Source organism: Macaca thibetana, chromosome 16 (genome assembly GCF_024542745.1).
Source record: "Macaca thibetana thibetana isolate TM-01 chromosome 16, ASM2454274v1, whole genome shotgun sequence".
NCBI lineage: Eukaryota > Metazoa > Chordata > Mammalia > Primates > Cercopithecidae > Macaca > Macaca thibetana.
This window is the reverse complement of record NC_065593.1, coordinates 63,656,914-63,676,926: the sequence shown is the minus strand read 5'-3', so window position 1 is coordinate 63,676,926 and position 20,013 is coordinate 63,656,914. Positions and strand designations below refer to the sequence as shown.

At 45.4% G+C, this 20,013-nt stretch overlaps 2 protein-coding genes across 4 annotated transcripts in view; one reads left to right on the top strand and one right to left on the bottom strand.

Annotated features, from left to right (window-relative positions):
- UBALD2 (UBA like domain containing 2) overlaps nt 1-20,013 on the top strand; it is a 468,792-nt gene that overhangs the window by 235,519 nt on the left and 213,260 nt on the right. The window lies entirely within an intron of this gene.
- SRP68 (signal recognition particle 68) overlaps nt 1-20,013 on the bottom strand; it is a 42,680-nt gene that overhangs the window by 10,989 nt on the left and 11,678 nt on the right. For both annotated transcript variants that reach the window (XM_050764259.1, XM_050764260.1), the window contains 6 exons: nt 18,969-19,051; nt 18,587-18,696; nt 17,786-17,868; nt 14,865-15,005; nt 5,359-5,457; nt 2,187-2,251 (listed from right to left, as the gene is read on the bottom strand). In XM_050764259.1, the coding sequence (XP_050620216.1) occupies nt 2,187-2,251; nt 5,359-5,457; nt 14,865-15,005; nt 17,786-17,868; nt 18,587-18,696; nt 18,969-19,051 (581 nt within the window). The remainder of the gene's footprint in view (nt 1-2,186; nt 2,252-5,358; nt 5,458-14,864; nt 15,006-17,785; nt 17,869-18,586; nt 18,697-18,968; nt 19,052-20,013) is intronic.

Here is a 20,013-nt window from a genome sequence, read left to right as displayed (position 1 = left end):
TTTGACATTCACATAAAATAAAACTCCTAAGGTGAAGTTTAAGGGTAATGAAGGGAGTTTTTGTGGTTTTGCTCTTATAGGAATATGGAGAGGGGCAGGGGAATGGCTAAGGATATTGTCAGGCTCACCATATAAATTACAAGCAGTGACTAAGAATCACAATTTCAAGGTCAGATGGAAGAGAGAATCTGATGGGAAGTGGAGTTTTCCCAAGAATCTTCTCCCTGTCCATTCCAAAAATATGTCACTCTTCCTCTCTTCTGTAAAACAAAATGAATCATCTTTTAAAAAAATGAAACTTGCTGGGCACGGTAGCTCACGCCTGCAATCCCAGGACTTTGGGAGGCTGAGGCAGGCGGATCATGAGGTCAGGAGTTCAAGACCAGCCTGGCCAACATGGTGAAACCCTGTCTCTACTAAAAATACAAAAAATTAGCTGAGCATGGTGGCGTGTGCCTGTAATCTCAGCTACTTGGGAGGCTGTGGCAGGAGAATTGCTTGAATCAGGACTTGGGAGGTTGAGGTTGCAGTGAGCTGAGATCACGCCACTGCATTCCAGGCTGGGCTACAGAGCAAGACTCCATCTCAAAAAAAAAGAAAGAAACTTGACGAGGTGATTTTACTTTATTCATTTGAGACAGGGTCTCACTCTGTTGTTCAGGCTGGAGTGGAGTAGCAGGGTCATGGCTCACTGTAGGCTAGATCTTATGGGCTCAAGCAATTCTCCCACCAAAGCCTCCCAAGTAGCTGGGACTTACGGGCATATACCCGGGCATAAAATTTTTTTTTTTTTTTTTTGCAGAGATGGGGTTTCATCCAGGCTGGTCTTGAATGCCTGAACTCAAGTAGTCCACCTGCCTTGGCTGCCTAAAGTGCTGGGACGATGTGACTTTAAAATATATATGATGAAAGAAGAAAGGAACAAGAAGAGTCAAGAGACCCCTGAGGACAAACCTGGCGAGGAGAACTTGCTCTATCAGATGTTGAGATTGGCACAAAGTTATAATGCACTGTGCTGGTCCAAGTACAGACAAATCAATGGAGCAGAAGGGTCCAGAGAAAGAACACACATGGAGAAAATGGGACACATGCCTGGCAGGGCTGGCGCTGCAGATCAGCGGGGAGACGATGGAGTAGTCAATAAATCATACTAGAACAACCTATTGTCTTTATGGAAGAAAGTGAAGCAGATCCTGACCTTACACAAAAATAAACTCTGGATGGAGTTAAACTTGAGTTGAAATTAAACTTCAATGTGAAATGGACAACTGTAACACATTCAAAACACAGAGACCAACTTCTAGAGTTTGGCGCTGGGAAGGAGAGCAGTTAGCTCTAGGAGTGGAAGGAAATGAGGAAAGGGCCACAGGGAGCTTCAAACACTGGTTGTGTTCTTGTTTTTGTTTTTTTGAGAATTTGGAGTCAGGGCCGTATCAGGCTGGAATGCAGTGACATGACCATGATCATGGCTGACTGGAGCCTTGAACTGCCCAGGCTCAGGGGATCCTCCCACCCAAGCCTCTGGAGTATCTGAGACCACAGGTGTGCACCATCACACCCAGCTAATTCAAACTCTTGAGCTCAAGCAATCCATTTATCTCAACCTCCCAAAGTATTGGGATTACAGGCGTGAGCCACTGTGCCTGGCTGTGTTCTAGTTAAGCTATGTAAAAATCTTAAATTAGGCACATAAAATGTAAATATAGCATATATATTCATTTGATACAATGGACATACATGCATTAGCATTTTTACGCATTAAGAAATTATAAATGTAAGCCAGGTGCAGTGGTTCACGCCTGTAATCCCAGCACTGTGGGAGGCTGAGACAGGAAGATTGCTTGAGTCCAGGAGTTTGAGACCGGCCTGGGCAACATGGCAAAATCCCATCTCTACAAAAAAAAAAATTAGCCAGGTGTAGTGGGGCATGCCTGTAGTCCCAGCTACTCAGTGGGAGGCTAAGGTGAGAAGACTGATTGAGCCTGGGCCATTGAGACTGCAGTGAGCTGAGATCACATCACTGCACTCCAGCCTGGGTGAGAGAGCTAGACCCTGTCTCAAAAAAAAAAACAAAAAAACAAAAAAAGAAATTATAAATGTAAGTATACATAAATATTACATACACTCTTTTGTTCAAATGGTATTTTAACAATATTAAAAAGTAGAAAAATTAAAATAACCCTTACCTATGCAAGTATTGAAGATTAGACACCTTCCCCGACTCTCCTTCAAGGATGTAATCTCTCTGTTTCTGCAGAAAGTGAAAAAGGCAAAAAGTAAAGCAACCGATGCTGTCGCTCTGACCACCTCATGCAATGGTGGGGTCTCCAAAGTGCCCTGAACATAGACACAGACTCTAGTAAGACAGGAGTCCTCAAATATCAAAGATCTACTACTTGACATAATCGAGAACAACAGTGGCACTCAAATTGCCACTGGCATCTAAACACTGACCTCAAATAAGATAATTGAGAGTAACGGCCAGATGAGACTTCCTGTCCACCCCTCCCAGTGCCTAACCCCAAAGCATTAAAATCAGACATTCCACAGTCCACGGCTCTGTGTGAAGATCTATGCCACAGATACCAGTTCCACTCCTTGTGCTGTCAGAGCCTGCCTTCTGTGGCTGGCTGAATAATGTACCCCAGAGATGTCTACATGCTAGCCTCCGTGGAATCTGTGAAGATGTTACCATATATGGTAAAAGAGACTCTACGGATGTGATTAAGGATCTCTGAATTATCTGGGTGGGCCCAATGTAATCCCAGGGTCCTGAGAAGAGGGAGGCAGATGGGTCAGAGCTGGAGATGATGAAGGAATGGAAGCAGAGGGGAGAGGAGCTGATCACTTTGAAGCACAAATGGAGAGCCACAAGCCAAGGACTACAGGCAGCTGCTAGAAGCCAGGAGATGTATTCTTGGGAATACTGGAAAAGGATTCCCCTAGGGCTTCTAAAGGAACACAGCCCTGTGAACCCACTACATTTCTGACCTCTAGAAGCATAAGATAATACATTTGTATCATCTTAAGCCATTAAGTTTGTGGTAATATGATTGTAGCAACAGGAAATGAATGAGCCTTTGCTGCACCACATTCCTTACATTCTGTGAGGTGTCTCCCAACTGCTATGCATTCAAGGTGAGTGACAGTGACAGGGGCTAGGACTCTGTAGGCACCTCTGTTAAGTCGATGAAGGAAGCACAATACATAAAGGCAGCCTAACGGGGCAAGGAAGCAGGTGACTCCTTAGAGAAAGCAGTGATTCAAAACAAAGTTTATACTCAAGGCTTTGTGGCAGATGCTGAAAAAAAAAATAGTTGCAAGGCAACACTTGAAGTTATTGTTGTTTAATGGGTTCAGAGTTTCAGTTTTCCAAAATGCAGAGAGTTCTGGAGATGGACTGGTGGTGATGGTTGGTTATACATTATAAATACATTTACTTACCACTGAACCGTACACTTAAAAATGGTTAAGGTGGTATTTTTTTTTTTTTTTTTTTTTTTTTGAGACAGAGTCTCGCTCTGTCGCCCAGGCTGGAGTGCAGTGGCCGCATCTCAGCTCACTGCAAGCTCCGCCTCCCAGGTCTACGCCATTCTCCTGCCTCAGCCTCCCGAGTAGCTGGGACTACAGGCGCCCGCCACCTCGCCCGGCTAGTTTTTTGTATTTTTTAGTAGAGACGGGGTTTCACCGTGTTAGCCAGGCTGGTCTCGATCTCCTGACCTTGTGATCCGCCCGTCTCGGCCTCCTAAAGTGCTGGGATTACAGGCTTGAGCCACCGCGCCCGGCCCAGGTGGTATGTTTTATGTTTAACACTTTTTTACCACAATAAAAGTAAGTTTTTATGAACAGGTAATACTTAACTATCAAAACTTTTTTTTTTTTTTTTTTTGAGACAGAGTCTCGCTCTGTCACCCAGGCTGGAGTGCAGTGGCCGGATCTCAGCTCACTGCAAGCTCCGCCTCCCGGGTTCACGCCATTCTCCTGCCTCAGCCTCCCGAGTAGCTGGGACTACAGGCGCCTGCCACCTCGCCCGGCTAAGTTTTTTTTTGTATTTTTAGTAGAGACAGGGTTTCACTGTGTTAGCCAGGATGGTCTCGATCTCCTGACCTCGTGATCCGCCCGTCTCGGCCTCCCAAAGTGCTGGGATTACAGGCTTGAGCCACCGCGCCCGGCCTTTAACTATCAAAACTTATAGCTGCAAGTATCAGATAATTAGAATCTGCAGAGATCTCTGTGGGCTAGGATGGTGCAGGCATACGCTTTTCAGAAATGGCAAGCTATGAGCTGGACCTTGAAAAACAGATGAGGTTTGGACAAGTGAAGAGTGGCAGGAAAGATTAACCAAGTGAGGAGGGAGGGGAATGAGAACAGTGTAACACACTGGGTGGGAAAAGCATTACTGAGATGTCCGTAAGTGGAACAGCTTGAGGGAGAGGACTCAGAAGGATGTAGTGAAGTACAAGGCTGGGAACAGACTGGGGAAGGTTTGTACGCCAGCTCAAGTCTGAACTGAGAGATCAGTGGTCTCTAAGTAGGGCACATAAAACCCAGGGAGTCTGAGTATGAAAAGAAAATTAGAATTTCTATTTCTATTTATCTCATTCAAAAAAGTCCTTATTTTAATGCATTTTATATATGACAAATTAGTCAAATAATAAGGTATATAATTTATAAACAAATGCATCAGTGGTGCAGGCTCAACGCTGCCTATGGGGTTTATCAGGATAAAAGTTTGGAGGCCACTGCTCAATCCCTACAGGAAATCACTGGGCTTTTTAAAATTAGACAGGGAAACTAGATTTAGAAAGATTCCATTTGTGTTTCACAAAAGAAAGGCCTGGAGAAGAGAACCAGGACCAAGACAGAAGAAGCAATTAGGAGACCTTTGCGGTTGCCTAGGCACAAGAGAAAAGGCTAATAGAAACAGGCGAATCAACAATAGGCATGAGGCCCTGCAAATGGAGAAGAAAGTGGGCTGGGTGACAGGGACAAAAGAGACAAATACATCTAAGGTTTTCAGCCTAGATGCCTGAATGAATCACAGGGACAGTGTTTTCAGAAAAAGGAAGGCACTGGAGAAGTCCACCTGGAGACAGAATTTGAGGCCACAGGCTTCATAGGCCATACAGGAAACCACTAGGAGGAACAGGGGAGGGAGGGATTAATTTCTCAGTGTAATGGAGCCCAGAAGCCTTTATTTGTCCCGACAACCACACCTCAAAAAAAAAAAAAAACAAAACCGAAACAGTGGCCAAGAGAACAGTGCACTCAGAGCACTGGGGTCCACCTGAGAAGGGGACACAGGCTGACCTGGACCCCTGCCCAGAGCAAGGGCCAGGGCTCAGCTGAGGGTCCTACCTGATCCGGCTTGAGCTCCTCCCGAACCACCTGGATGGCGTCCCGACACTCACTGAGCATGGATTCAAACAGGCGCTCCTTGGTTTCTTCGCTTTCGGCCTAAACAAGGGCAGATCAAAGTAAGAGACTTTCCTTTGAGCAAACCATAGTCATCTAATGGGAGGAGAGCAAAATCGCACCTGGAGTCCCCCGACCACACACTCACTCACGCATTCCACACCAGACATCATTTTAATTGTTACTATTCTCTACCATATAATGTTTTCTTATAGCCTTAGTCATTATTCATATGGAAAGGGGAGTTTTATTTTTAAAAGTAAACATGCTGAAAAAGCTGTCTGCATAACTGATCTGAGACTTAGCAAAGGCTTTATGTCTCTTCCTAGCATAGCTTCCTGCTACTTCCCTGCAGCGCTTCGCCCTCTGCGCAGCACCTGGCACCCCTTGAGGGGCCTTACAGACTGGCCTTGGGGCACTCTACACTGAAGCACAGCACATCAGAACTTCATTTATCTTCCTTCCAGAACAAACTGCCAAGCTCTACTGTATGCCAACACAATTACCTTTCACAAATGTAACCCAACTCAAAGATTGTTTCTCTTAGGTCCAAGCAAGTAATAAAAATGACTAATCAATACCCACCAAAAAGACAGTTCTCGGCCAGGTGCAGTGGCTCACGCCTGTAATCCCAGCACTTTGGGAGGCCGAGACGGGCGGATCAGGAGAAGTCAGGAGATAGAGACTATCCTGGCTAACATGGTGAAACCCCATCTCTAGTAAAAATACAAAAAAAATTAGCCCAGTGCGGTGGCGGGCGCCTGTAGTCCCAGCTACATGGGAGGCTGAGGCAGGAGAATGGTGTGAACCCGGGGGCTGGAGCTTGCAGTGAGCACAGATCGCGCCACTGCACTCCAGCCTGGGTGACAGAGCCAGACTCCAGCTCAAAAAAAAAAAAAAAAAAAAAGTTCTAAATATCACACTAAGTTCTTTTTGCCACAGACATGCTGCACTCAGATATTCCACATGACTACTCTGAGAACAATTTTTAGGACAGACAAGGTTGACACGCATGAGATGACAGTCTTTGCATAAGTACTGGGCGTCACCTGTCTGCTACACAGCTGGGTAAGTGAGAAAGTGATTCACTACCTGAATACCTGCCAAGCCACATTATCATCCCAAAGAATCTAACCGAGCAAATAGAAATGGACAAAAGGCAGAAAGGAGATGAACCTGTGTGACTGGCAGACCCACTGTGAAATTAAAACATCAACATTCCATTATGATATTTGACTTCTCATAGAAATTAACGCTCAATCTGAAAAAATGTCTTAATATTCAACTGAGCTCTAAGAAAGCTCAAACGAAAACCCAGTACTGCCTACCCGTTTAAGAGATGGTTGGGACCGGGGTGGTGGGGGTGGGCGCTTCAAGAAAAACCTTTTGGCCGGGCGCGGTGGCTCACGCCTGTAATCCCAGCACTTTGGGAGGCCGAGGCGGGTGGATCACGAGGTCAGGAGATCGAGACCATCCTGGCTAACATGGTGAAACCCCGTCTCTACTAAAAATACAAAAAATTAGCCAGGCGTGGTGGCGGGCACCTGTAGTCCCAGCTACTCGGGAGGCTGAGGCAGGAGAATGGCGTGAACCCGGGAGGCGGAGCTTGCAGTGAGCCGAGATCGTGCCACTGCACTCCAGCCTGGGTGACAGAGTGAGACTCCGTCTCAAAAAAAAAGAAAAGAAAAACCTTTTTTCTTAAGAAAGCTTTTCTTAAAAGTTCTCTAAAGAATCTTTTTCTTCTCTTTTCTTAGTCTCCAGCGTGGAAAAAAAAAAAAATCTTCCTTGTAACTTACCCAATATAAATCAAACATACTTTTCCACTTATAAGTTACTTGACTTTCCCAAGTTAGTTGTTCACTAACTTGGGAACGAACTGGGGCTCATTCATCCTATAAATCTAGTAAAGCAAACACAGCCACCATTCCCTCCTGGAACCACCAGAGCAGCACTGTCCAACAGAACTCTCTGCTGCTGGCAGTGTCCTCTACGTGCGCTCTCCAATGCACACCTGAGCACGCGGAAGTTTTATTAATTTATCTTTTATTATTTTGTTTTTGAGACAGAGTCTTGCTCTGTTGCCCAGGCTGGAGTATAGTGCCATGATCTCAGCTCACTGTAACCACCGCCTCTGGGGTTCATGAGATCCTCCTGCCTCAGCCTCCCGAGTAGCTGGGACTACAGGTGCCCGCCACCACGCCTGGCTATTTCCCAATGGTCTAAATTCCTGACCTCATGTGATCCACCTGCCTTGGCCTCCCAAAGTGCTGGAATTACAGGCATGAGCCACAGCGCCTCGCTGGAAGTTTTGTTAATTCAAATGTCAATAACCACATGTGTTGAGTGGCTATTGCACTGGACAATGCAGCACTGGAGCACAGACCTTATAGAATATTGCTGGCCGACCCCAGGTTGGCAAGATTCTTTAGAATCACTTCATCAACCTTTACTGGCCTAATTTTTCAAAGTACAAATCTGTGGAATGGTGCCGCCGTATAATGCTCAGCAATTGGAATAAGACATGTGAATCTAGAGGGCTTAAAAACTTGAGTACGACATGTGAATGGCGGGCGGTAGGAGGCAAGGGGAGGGAGAGTATTAGGACAAACACCTAATACATGCAGGGCTTAAAACCTAGATGATGGGTTGGTGGGTGCAGCAAACCACCATGGCACATGTATACCTGTGTAACAAACCTGCATGTTCTGCACATGTATCCCAGAACTTAAAAAAAAAAAAAAAAAAACACGTGGACTTGGCACCGCTTAAGAAACACACATGGTGCCAGACGCAGTGGGAGGATTGCTTGAGTCTAGGAGTTCGAGACCAGCCTGGGCAACATGACAAAACCCCATCTCTACAAAAAATGCAAAAAAATTAGCCAGGTGTGGTGGTGCATGCCTGTGGTCCCAGCTATTCGGGAGGCTAAGGTGGGAGGTCCAACTGAGCCCAGGAGGTGGAGGTTGCAGTGAGCTGAGATTGTGCCACTGTACTCCGGCCTGGGTGACAGAGTGAGACCCTGTCTCAAAAAAACAAAAACAAAAACAAAATAGAAACACACATATACCACAGCCATGTTCTCAGCAGAAAGGATGAGCTACAGTGCCCATTTTAATTCCATCCAATCCAACAAACATGCCACCAACACACTTCTCAGATAGGTGGGGTTAAGTGGTTGGGGCAACAGGCATTCAAGAAAAGAGCAAACTTCGTCTTACCAGCTACACAGGATTTGCCTCTTTTCCTGTCGGTAGGGTACAGTTCAAGTTTAAAACCTCCTGACTGCCGGCTGGGCGCGGTGGCTCAAGCCTGTAATCCCAGCACTTTGGGAGGCCGAAACGGGTGGATCACGAGGTCAGGAGATCGAGACCATCTTGGCTAACACGGTGAAACCCCGTCTCTACTAAAAAATACAAAAAACTAGCCGGGCGAGGTGGCGGGTGCCTGTAGTCCCAGCTACTCAGGAGGCTGAGGCAGGAGAACGGTGTGAACCCAGGAGGCGGAGCTTGCAGTGAGCTGAGATCCGGCCACTGCACTCCAGCCTGGGCCACACAGCGAGACTCTGTCTCAAAAAAAAAAAAAAAAAAAAAAAACCTCCTGATTGCCACATATTTCTTCTGTTCCCTTTAACTAAGCCTCTACATCAAGATGCCAAAAGCAGCAAACTTCCCCACTGCTCCCACAAAGCTCTAAGTTCCCACTGGGAATTTTGCAAATATCTTAAAAAGCAATGAAGGAAAAAGTCGATTTGAGGGGCAGGACTTAAGTCAGTTGTGTTTTTCTTAAGACTCCCACACTGCAATGACTCAGACCACTAATCTCTGAAGGAGAAGCTTTCATGATTCTCCCTGGGCAGGGCAAAATGTCCCCAAACAGGAAGCCTTCAATATATTTTGCTATTTACACTTTTATTCTATCAATCTATATTCGAGGCTAAGATGATTCCTGAAAGGACGGTGGAATAAGAAACTCATCTCAACACGCAGAGGCAGGACTCCTGGCCACCTGTACGCTGACCTTCTCCACCAGCCACTGGACCAACCAGAATGTGCTCTTAAACACAAGTGGCAAACTCCCTGTACAAAAATTTGTGGTCTGACTAGACCTTTTCCCGGGTGTGCCTATGACAGAGAGAAATCTTAAGCCCAGAAGTAATATGTTACTGGTTAGTCCAAATGAATCAATCAATCCTAAGTAAACTTTTACAAAACTTGAAACCTTCAGGATGGGCTTTTCTGCAGTCTCAGGTTCTCTCCTTAGGCTCAGTTTCAAAGTTGACTGGTGCAGAGGAAACTGAGCTAGGCTGTGGTGTGTCCTGAGATACAGACCTCCTGCTTTAAAATGCACATTCTCAGATTGTTTTCACTTGTCTATGGAAATTGCTGGAAGGTGGTAGTATGACTAAGAGACACACAAGGCAAGTCTGACCACATTCCCAACCACGCCCCTACTATGGGCACAAGAATCAAACCTTACCCAGCCCAGTGAGGTTTAGGAAAAAACACATGGAAATCTGGTAAAGAAGAAAACAAATCTCACATGAGAATATACAAATATACATAAATATATATTTTTTTTTCTTAAGAAAAAGATAAATGATCTCTCTTCTACTCAAAAATTAAAATATTAACCACAACTTGAGGATATGAATCACCAAGCCTAGGCTGGGCGTTGTGGCTCACACCTGTAATCCCAGCACTTTGGGAGGCTGAGGCAGGCATATCACCTGAGGTCAGGAGTTCGAGACCAGCCTGGCCAACATGGTGAAACCCTGTCTCTACTAAAAATACAAAAAATTAGCCAAGCGTGGTGGTGGGCGCTTGTAATCCCAGCTACTTGGGAGACTGAGGCAGGAGACTGCTTGAACCCGGGAGGTGGAAGTTGCAGTGAGCCAAGATTGTGCCACTGCACTTCAGCTTAGGCAACAAGAGCAAAACTCTGTCTCAAAAATAAAAAAAGAATCACCAAGCCTGCAGATATTTAAAATCTGTCCTCCCTGCAGAAAGAGCTATCTAAAAATAACCTCTCAATGCAACTAGTGACAAATCAGGAGTGATCAAGCATTAAAGAAAACAAAATAGGCCGGGCACAGTGGCTCACGCCTGTAATCCCAGCACTTTGGGAGGCCAAGGCGGGCGGATCACAAAGTCAGGAGTTCGAGACCAGCTTGGCCAACATGGTGAAACCCTGTCTCTACTAAAAATACAAAAGTTAGCAAGGTGTGGTGGTGCATGCCTGTAATCCCAGCTACTCGGGAGGCTGAGGCAGGAGAATCGCTTGAACCTGGGAGGTGGAGGTTGCAGTGAGCCTAGATCATGCCATTGCATTCCAGCCTGGGTGACAGGGTGAGACTCTGTCTCAAAAAAAAAAAAAAAAAAAAAAAAAAAAAAAAAAAGAGCAATCCCAGCACTTTAGGAGGCCAAGGCGGGAGGATTACTTGAGACCAGGAGTTTGAGACCAGCCTAGGCCACATAGTAAGAACCCTATCACTACAAAAAATTAAAAATTAGGCCAGGTGCAGAGGCTCATGCCTATAGTTCTAGCACTTTGGAGGCTGAGGCAGGAGGACTGCTTGAGCCTGCATTTGGGACCAGCCTGGGCAACCCAGTGAGACCCCCATCTCTACAAAAAATAACAGCCGGGCGCGGTGGCTCAAGCCTGTAATCCCAGCACTTTGGGAGGCCGAGACGGGCGGATCACGAGGTCAGGAGATCAAGATCGTCCTGGCTAACCCGGTGAAACCCCGTCTCTACTAAAAAATACAAAAAACTAGCCGTGCGAGCTGGCGAGCGCCTGTAGTCCCAGCTACTCTGGAGGCTGAGGCAGGAGAATGGTGTAAACCCGGGAGGCGGAGCTTGCAGTGAGCTGAGATCCGGCCACTGCACTCCAGCCCAGGCCACAGAGCAAGACTCCATCTCAAAAAAAAAAAAAAAAAAAATTAATTAGGACAGGCATTGTGTCTCACAACTATAATTCCAGCACTTTGGAGGCTGAGGCAGGAGGATTGCTTGAGCCCAGGAGTTTGAGACCAGCCTGGGCAACAAGGAGAGATCCTGTCTCTACAAAAAATTTAACACTTAGCTGGGTGTGGTGGCAAGTGTCAGTGTCCCAGCTACTTGGGAGGCTGAGGCAGGAGGATTGCTTAAGCCTGGGAAGTCAAGGCTGTAGTGAGTCATGCCTGCCTCACCATACTCCAGCCTTGGTGACAAAGTAAGATCCTGTCTCTTAAAAAAAAAAAAAAAAAAAAAGGAAGGAAGAAAGAGAAAGAAAAATAGAGATAAAGTATAAAGACAATACTAAGGGCCAGGTGCGGTGGCTCACGCCTGTAATCCCAGCACTTTAGGAGGCTGAGGCAGGTGAATCACCTGAAGTCGGGAGTTCAATACCAGCCTGACCAACATGGAGAAACCCCATCTCTACTAAAAATACAAAATTAGGCCAGGTGCAGTGGCTCATGCCCGTAATCCCAACACTTTGGGAGGCCAAGGAGGGCAGATCACAAAGTCAGGAGTTCAAGACCAGCCTGGCCAACATGATGAAACTCCGTCTCTACTAAAAATACAAAAAATTAGCTGGGCGTGGTGGCAGGCACCTGTAATCCCAGCTACTTCAGAGGCTGAGGCAAGAGAATCACTTGAACCCAGGACGTGGAGGATGCAGTGAGCTGAGATTGCACTGTTGCACTTCAGCCTGGGCAACAGAGCAAGACTCCGTCTCAAAAAAGAAAAAAAAAATTAGCTGGGCGTGGTGGCGGGCGCCTGTAATCCCAGCTACTCGGGAGGCTGAGGCAGCAGAATCACTTGAACCCAAGAGGCAGAGGTTGCGGTGAGCTGAGATCAATCATGCCATTGCACTCCAGCCTGGGCAACAAGAGCAAAACTCTTTTGTCTCAAAAAAAAAGATAATACTAAGGATGTCAATACTTAAAGCTTGGCTACAGAGACTAAGGATTTTGCAACTGGACTTTGGCAGCTGATTAACTTTGAGCTCAAGTCTTTTCAGTCTAATATTTTATCTCCCTGTATTATTTCTTCCTTCCAGACTTTTCAGTAAATTGCTGTTTTGGTATTTAAATATCATAAAAACCTCTACAGGAAAGCAATAACCTGGGACTACCAAATTTTTGCATTCCAGTTCCTAGAAGGAGGTAAAATATCAGTACCAGCTAGCTTAAGAGACACTGAAATTATACCCAAAATATAGACAAGAAACTCAACTTCAAAAATAAATAAATAAATAAATAAATAATCCAATTAAAAACAGGCAAATAGGCCAGGCGTGGTGACTCACACCTGTAATCCCAGCACTTTGGGGCACCGAGGCGGGCAGATCACAAAAAATCAGCTGGGTGTGGTGGTGGGCGCCTGTAGTCCCAGCTACTCGGGAGGCTGAGGCAGGAGAATGGCATGAACCCGGGAGGCAGAGCTTACAGTAAGCCAAGATTGCACCACTGCACTCCAGCCTGGGCGACAGAGCAAGACTTGTCTTTAAAAAAAAAAAAAAAAAAAATGTGTATTTAAACTTTAAGCGTTATTAACTTTCTTTTTTTCTTTTCCTTTTTTTTTTGGAGACAGAGTTGCACGCTGTTACCCAGGCTGCAGCACAGTGGCGTGATTTCAGCTCATTGCAGCCTCAAGTGATCCTCTTGCCTCAGCCTCTGAGTAGCTGGGACTACAGGTGAATGCCACCAGGCTCGGCTAAATTTTCTGGTATTTTTTTTGTAGAGATGGGGTTTCACCATGATGCCCAGGCTGGTCTCCAACTGCTGAGCTCAAGTGATCTGCCCGCCTCTGCCTCTCAAAGCACTAGGATTACAGGCATGAGCCACCATGCCAGCAGTAACTTCTCAAAATTACTTAATAAATGCTAGCTTTTCCTGTTCTTTATTTGGTACGTGTCTGTAGCCCCGCTCTGAAAGAGCCCTCATTTAACTTGCCCCTATGGATCTCTCTCCCCCAACTCCTCTTCAAGTCAGAATTCCTGCCCCACTGTCTCTGCTGTCTGGCACTGAACTGAGGACTGAAGTGGTTTCTTTCTTCCAGCATTGATCACTTTAAAACCAAAGCATTAACCCAATCACATAATCTAAATAGTTGCTACCAGAGCCCTTGTCCAGAGGAGGTAGCACCATACAACAGTGCCAATAGAACGGTCTCAAGAAAAGCCTTTCAGTTTAAGGAAAAATTGACTTTATAGTACTGTTCAGGACTTCTGTCCTTTAAGCAAATAAAAGGGATATGAGAGAGGCAATATGAAACACAGACAAGGACACACATCAACTCGTCAGCTGTTGAAAGCTGCCTCCAACCCAAAGTAGCCATTCTGGAGCAAGTTGCTGAAAAGTTTAGATGCTTAGGCCAGTTCATCAACACATTAACAAAACATCGCCCCCCCCAACCCATATACACATTATTCAGGGTGCAAAAGATTACTATGAAGTCTTAGGAAATGCCACTGTTCCCTGATGAGGGAATAGACTGTCAGCAGCCTGCTTTTTTAAAGATATCCTTTAACTTATGTGGAAAAGAAGCTCTAGGCCGGGCGCGGTGGCTCAAGCCTGTAATCCCAGCACTTTGGGAGGCGGATCACGGGGTCACAAGATCGAGACCATCCTGGCTAACATGGTGAAACCCCGTCTCTACTAAAAAATACAAAAAACTAGCCGGGCGAGGTGGCGGGCGCCTGTAGTCCCAGCTACTCGGGAGGCTGAGGCAGGAGAATGGCGTGAACCCGGGAGGCGGAGCTTGCAGTGAGCTGAGATCCGGCCACTGCACTCCAGCCTGGGCGACAGAGCGAGACTCCGTCTCAAAAAAAAAAAAAAATAAATAAAAAAGAAAGAAAGAAAGAAAGAAAGAAGCTCTAAAAAGTGCCGCCATCGCTGTCTACCTCATACAAAGGTCACCAGGATGTCTTATCTTTTAGGATGCATTTGGTTGTTCACACCCACAAACAAGTAACTATGTCAGTAGGCAGTATCAAGTGATACAGCTTTGCGCGAATTTTACATGTACACCACACACAAAACAAGACATTCTGGTTTAACCAGGCTATCCTGCAAAGCCCCAGGACTAAGAGGTGAACCCTTTAGGGCTAGGAGGTTATGAAAACATGTCAGAGAGACTTGAGGAACATAACAGTTAAGCTGCTGCACCACCTGCTGGGCCAAATGTGACCCCTTACTTTAAAGCCAGCCTCTAATGCTTCCCATTTTTATGTTGATGACTGTTGCTGTCAATTTCTTTGCCCTCTAGACATTAAGAATTCCTCTATAAACTCAGTTTTCAAAATAATTTTATTAAATAAGGCACATCTCCGGACTTACCAAATCCCAAACGGCATTAAATGTTTGTTTTGTTAGAACTGAATAACAACGAGCCACTACATCTTAAACACACAGGACAACCTTCAGACACATACAGAAGACAGCACAGCAAGTTCTTCCTCCTCACCTGGACAATAGCGGCTTCATTATCAGCCAGTCCCAATAAGAAAATGCGCACTTTGTCAATCTTCACTGGAACCGTTCTCCCTCTCCACTCCACTTCACTCATGGTAGCTGCCTGTTTGGCTCGAGTCTGAGTGATCAAAGCCTGAAAAGCAGTTTGAAAAAGTTAAAGCTTTAACCGGGGATATAAGTGATGGAGGTGAAAATAAGCGGAATCTATCATTTGTCTCTTTGTATAACCAACATATTATACCCCATATAAAGTAGAGTATATACCAATTTCTTTCATTTTTTTGAGACAGAGTCTTGCTCTGTCACCCAGGCTGGAGTGCAGTGGCGCAATATAGGCTTACTGCAACCTCCGCTTCCCAGGTTCAAGGAATTCTTGTGCCTTAGCCTCCTGAGAAGCTAGAACTATAGGCACATGCCGCCATGCCCAACTAATTTTTGTATTTTTAGTAGAGACGGGATTTCGCCACGTTGGCCAGGTCAGTCTCAAACTCCTGGCCTCAAGTGATCCACCTGCCTCAGCCTCCCAAAGTGCTGGGATTACAAGCATGAGCCACTGTGCCCAGCCTTTTTTTTTTTTTTTTTTTTTTGAGACGGAGTCTCACTCTGTCACCCAGGCTGGAGTGCAGTGGTACAATCTCAGCTCACTGCAAGCTCCGCCTCCCGGGTTCATGCCATTCTCCTGCCTCAGCCTCCCGAGTAGCTGGGACTACAGGTGCCCGCCACCACGCCCGGCTAATTTTTTTGTATTTTTACTACAGACGGGGTTTTACTGTGTTAGCCAGGATGGTCTCGATCTCCTGACCTCGTGATCTGCCCGCCTTAGCCTCCCAAAGTGCTGGGATTACAGGCGTGAGCCACCGCGCCCAGTCCAATATTTTTTTAATAGACAGGGTCTTGCTTTGTTGCCCAGGCTGGAGTACAGTGGCTCCATGACAGCTTACTGCAACCTCAAACTCCTGGGCTCAAGTGATCCCTATGCCTCAGCCTCCCGAGCAGCTAGGACTACAGCTGTATGTCACTATGCCTGGCTAATTTAAGAAAAAAAAAAAAAAAAAATTTTTTTTTTTTTTTTTTTTTTGAGATGGAATTCCACTCTTGTTGCCCAGGTTGGAATGCAATGGCATGATCTTGGTTCACTGCAACCTCCGCCTCCCAAGTAGCTGGGATTACAGGCATGTACCAACACCCCCAGCTAATTCTGTATTTTTAGTAGAGAGACGGGGTTTCTCCATGTTGGTCAGGTTGATCTCGAACTCCTGACCTCAGGTTATCTGCTCGCCTTGGCCTCCCAAAGTGCTGGGATTACAGGTGTAAGCCACCATGCCCGGCCTCTGAAAAAAATTTTTTTTTAGAGGTGGGGTCTCACTATGTTGCCCAGGTTGGTCTTAAACTCCTGGGCTCAAGTGATCCTTTCACCTCAGGCTCCCACAGTGCCAGGATTACAGGTGTGAACCACCCCACTGGCCACCAATATCTATTTGTTTTAAATTTCTCCCTGGTATCATATATTTTAGTTATAGAAATTCAAATACTAAAAGGACATAACGGAAGGTTAAAAAGAGTAACAGTGAGGTTTGGTAAGGATGTCAGGAGAAAAGCATATCTGTATACACTGCAAGCAGAAATGCAAATCAGTAGAAACTTAAAGACATTTGTCAGTACGTATCAAAAGTTTCCAAACCATTTAATTCCAGTTTTAGGAATTTATCCTAAGAAAATAATCAAGAATGTGTGCAAAATCTGAGGACGTGGATATTCATGGTAATACCATTTACCACTTAATGCACAACAATGAATGGTTAAATAAAACAGACTTCTATGCAATGGAGTACCATGTAGCCATCAAAAGATGATGGTGTATGGCTGGGTAAGGTGGATCATGCCTGTGATCCCAGCACTTTGGGGGGCTAAGGCGAACAGATCGCTTGAGCACCAGAGTTCAAGAATGAGACCAGACTGGGAAACATAGTAAGACTCTGTCTCTACCAAAAAAAAATAAAAATAAAAAAGTTAGCTGGGCATGGTAATCTTCACCTGTAGTTCCAGCTACTCAGGAGGCTGAGGCAGGAGGATCACTTGAGACCAGGAAGTCAAGGCAGCAGTGAGTCAAAATCAAGCCACTGCACTCTGGCCTGGGCAACAGAGTGAGACCCTGTTTCAAAAATAATAATAATAAATAAGCTGAGCACAGTGGCTCATACCTGTAATCCCAGCACTTTGGGAGGCAAAGGCGGGTAGATCATGAGGTTAGGAGATTGAGACCATCCTGGCCAACATGGTGAAACCCTGTCTCTACTAAAATACAAAAAATTAGTCAGGCGTGGTGGTGGGCGCCTGTAATCCCAGCTACTTGGGAGGCTGAGGCAGGGGAATTGCTTGAACCCGGGAGGCGGAGCTTGCAGTGAGCCGAGATCGCACCATGGCGCTCTAGCCTGGCAACGGAGCAAGACTCCGTCTCAAAATAAATAAATAAATAAACAAATAAAAGTGGCAACCCATGTGGTTTATATTTTTCCCCAATCTTTTGTATTTCTTGCTTTTTCTATACTACTTGCTTAGAAAATAAATGTAATGAGGTTAAATAATTGAATACTTGGCCAGGCACAGTGACTCATGCCTGTAATCCCAGAACTCTGGGAGGCCGAGATGGGCAGATCACTTGCAGTGAGCTGAGATCACGCCACTGCACTCTAGCCTGAGCAACAGAGTAAGACGGTCTCAAAAAAAAAAAAATTGAATGAAGTATTAATTTAAAAAAGTTTTTTTGTTCAAACTTTTAGCAAATGTAGATATTTGCTAATACAGATATAAATATCTATATATTAACATCAAATATCCCTAGGGGATTATGAATTACTCCTTCTTCTGGACTTTGTCCAAAGACTTTTCACAAAAATATGCATACTAGATTACCTCCAATTTTTCAGCCAAGAGACCCTCAGTGCCCCCAGATCTCAGTCTCATCTGCATGAGTTCATTGATGGCTGACTGGTCCCCTGAGAGAGAAAGACAGGAAAATCTTCAAGGGTCTGGCCTGTTTCCTTGAGAATCACTAGATTCAATTCAGACTTAAAGAGCTCTTCCCCCTCCACATTCTACTTCAATGAATCTGCAGTACAATCTGTTCTCTGAAGACAAGTCTTTTATAAAGAATGAAATTGATTGGGGGATGAAAATACTCCGTATGGTATATGATGGTAAATACACGTCATGAAACATTTGTCCAAACCCATACAATGTACAATATCAAGCATGAACCCTGATGTAAACTATGGACTTTGGGAGATTATGGTGTGTCAATAAAGGGTCATCAATTGTAACAAATGCACCCCTCTGGTGGGGGAAGATGTTAATGGGAGAGGCTATGAATGTGGGGAGGTGGGGTTACATGGATCTCTGTATCTTTCTGTCAGTTTTGCTGTGAACCTAAAACTGCTCTAAAAAGGTAAAAAATGAACTCAGCCGGAGACTCAAGACTGCTCTTCAGGGGTACACAGCATAGCAGGACGGACACAGAGGCAGAACCATCTTCCATAATTTTGGGCAGGGCTGGCTTCAACAGGTCTGCTTTTGCCATCAACCAAAACTCAGGGCAAAGATGGAGGCAAGGGAAGAAGAAAGTTACATCAACTCTCTAGGCTCTCTGAAATGAGCTCCCAGTAGGCCACCTGTCAATGTTCAAGTTGAGTATAATGCCTTGATCCCTGCTCTCACCAATATTATATGCACAATAGCGGATGTTGGGTGAAATCTCTTCCACACGTTGGTTATACAGCACAGCCTGCTCCTCTGTGAAAGCACTGGCTAGCTTCTCATAGATAGTTCTGCGAGAAAAGAAAAGCCAAGTTTTACATTAGCCATATATATGAAAAACTCATGGGGAACACAGTGACTAAAATCAAATTACGGCCCTTTGAAGCTCTCCTACCAACTACCCTAACTGGCATGTTCTAAGGATGAAAGAGAGTCATCAACATTTCTATAGGAAAGAAAAGTCACCCTCACTTTCACAGAAACAATCCACTACCTGATCTGCAGCTTAAATTTGACTACCTATAATTAAAACTGGCCACAGCCTTTGGACTATAGGACTTACTTGCATTTGTTAAAAGCCTCAATGGCAGCTTTCCATTCTTGATGTTCAAAACGCAGCATTCCTGAGAGGTAAGCTGTGTAAGCCTGTGAGGAGATGGAAGAGGAGGAACTGCTTCAACAGCAAACCAGTGCTCCCACTCAATCTTCCTTTATTAGCTTCTAACTTTGATATCAAGAATATAGATATGGGCCAGGTGCAGTGGCTCACACCTGTAATCCCAGCATTTTTGGAGGCCGAGGTGGGAGGATCACTTGAACCCACTGTTCAAGACAAGCCAGAGCAATATAGCAAGACCCTGCCTCTACAAAAAAATTTGAAAATAAAAATAAATTTTAAAAAAGAAGAAGAAAAAGAACATGGATATGGGCTGGGCGTGGGGGCTCACACCTGTAATCCTAGCAATTTGGGAGGCCAAGGCAGGAGGGCTGCTTGAGTTCAAGAGTTCGAGATCAGCCTGGGCAACATAGCAACACCTCGTCTCCACCAAAAATTTTAAAAAATTACCAGGGTGTGGCCGGGCGTGGTGGCTCAGGCCTATATCCCAACACTTTGGGAGGCCGAGGTGAATGGATCACCTGAGGTCAGGAGTTGGGGACCAGCCTGGCCAACATGGTGAAAACCCATCTCTACTAAAAATACAAAAAAATTAGCTGGGCATGGCAGCGGGTGCCTGTAATCCCAGCTACTCGAGAGGCTGAGGCAGGAGAATTGCTTGAACCTGGGATGCGGAAGTTGCAATGGGGCGAGACAGCATCACTGCATCCCAACCTGGGCGATGGAGCTAGACTTTGTCTCAAAAAAAAAAAAAAAAAAAAAAAAAAAAAAAAGAGCCAGGTGTGGTGTGCGCCTCTAGTCCCAACTATTCAGGAGGCCGTGGCAGGAGGATCACGTGAGCCCAGGAGTTCACGGCTGCAGTGAGCCATGACTGTGCACTCCAGCCTGGGACAGAGTGAGACTCTGTTTCTAAAAAACAAACAACCCAAAGAATATGGATATATTAATCACAGGTTGATTTTTAAAGCGAAATACGTATTTAACCAATAAA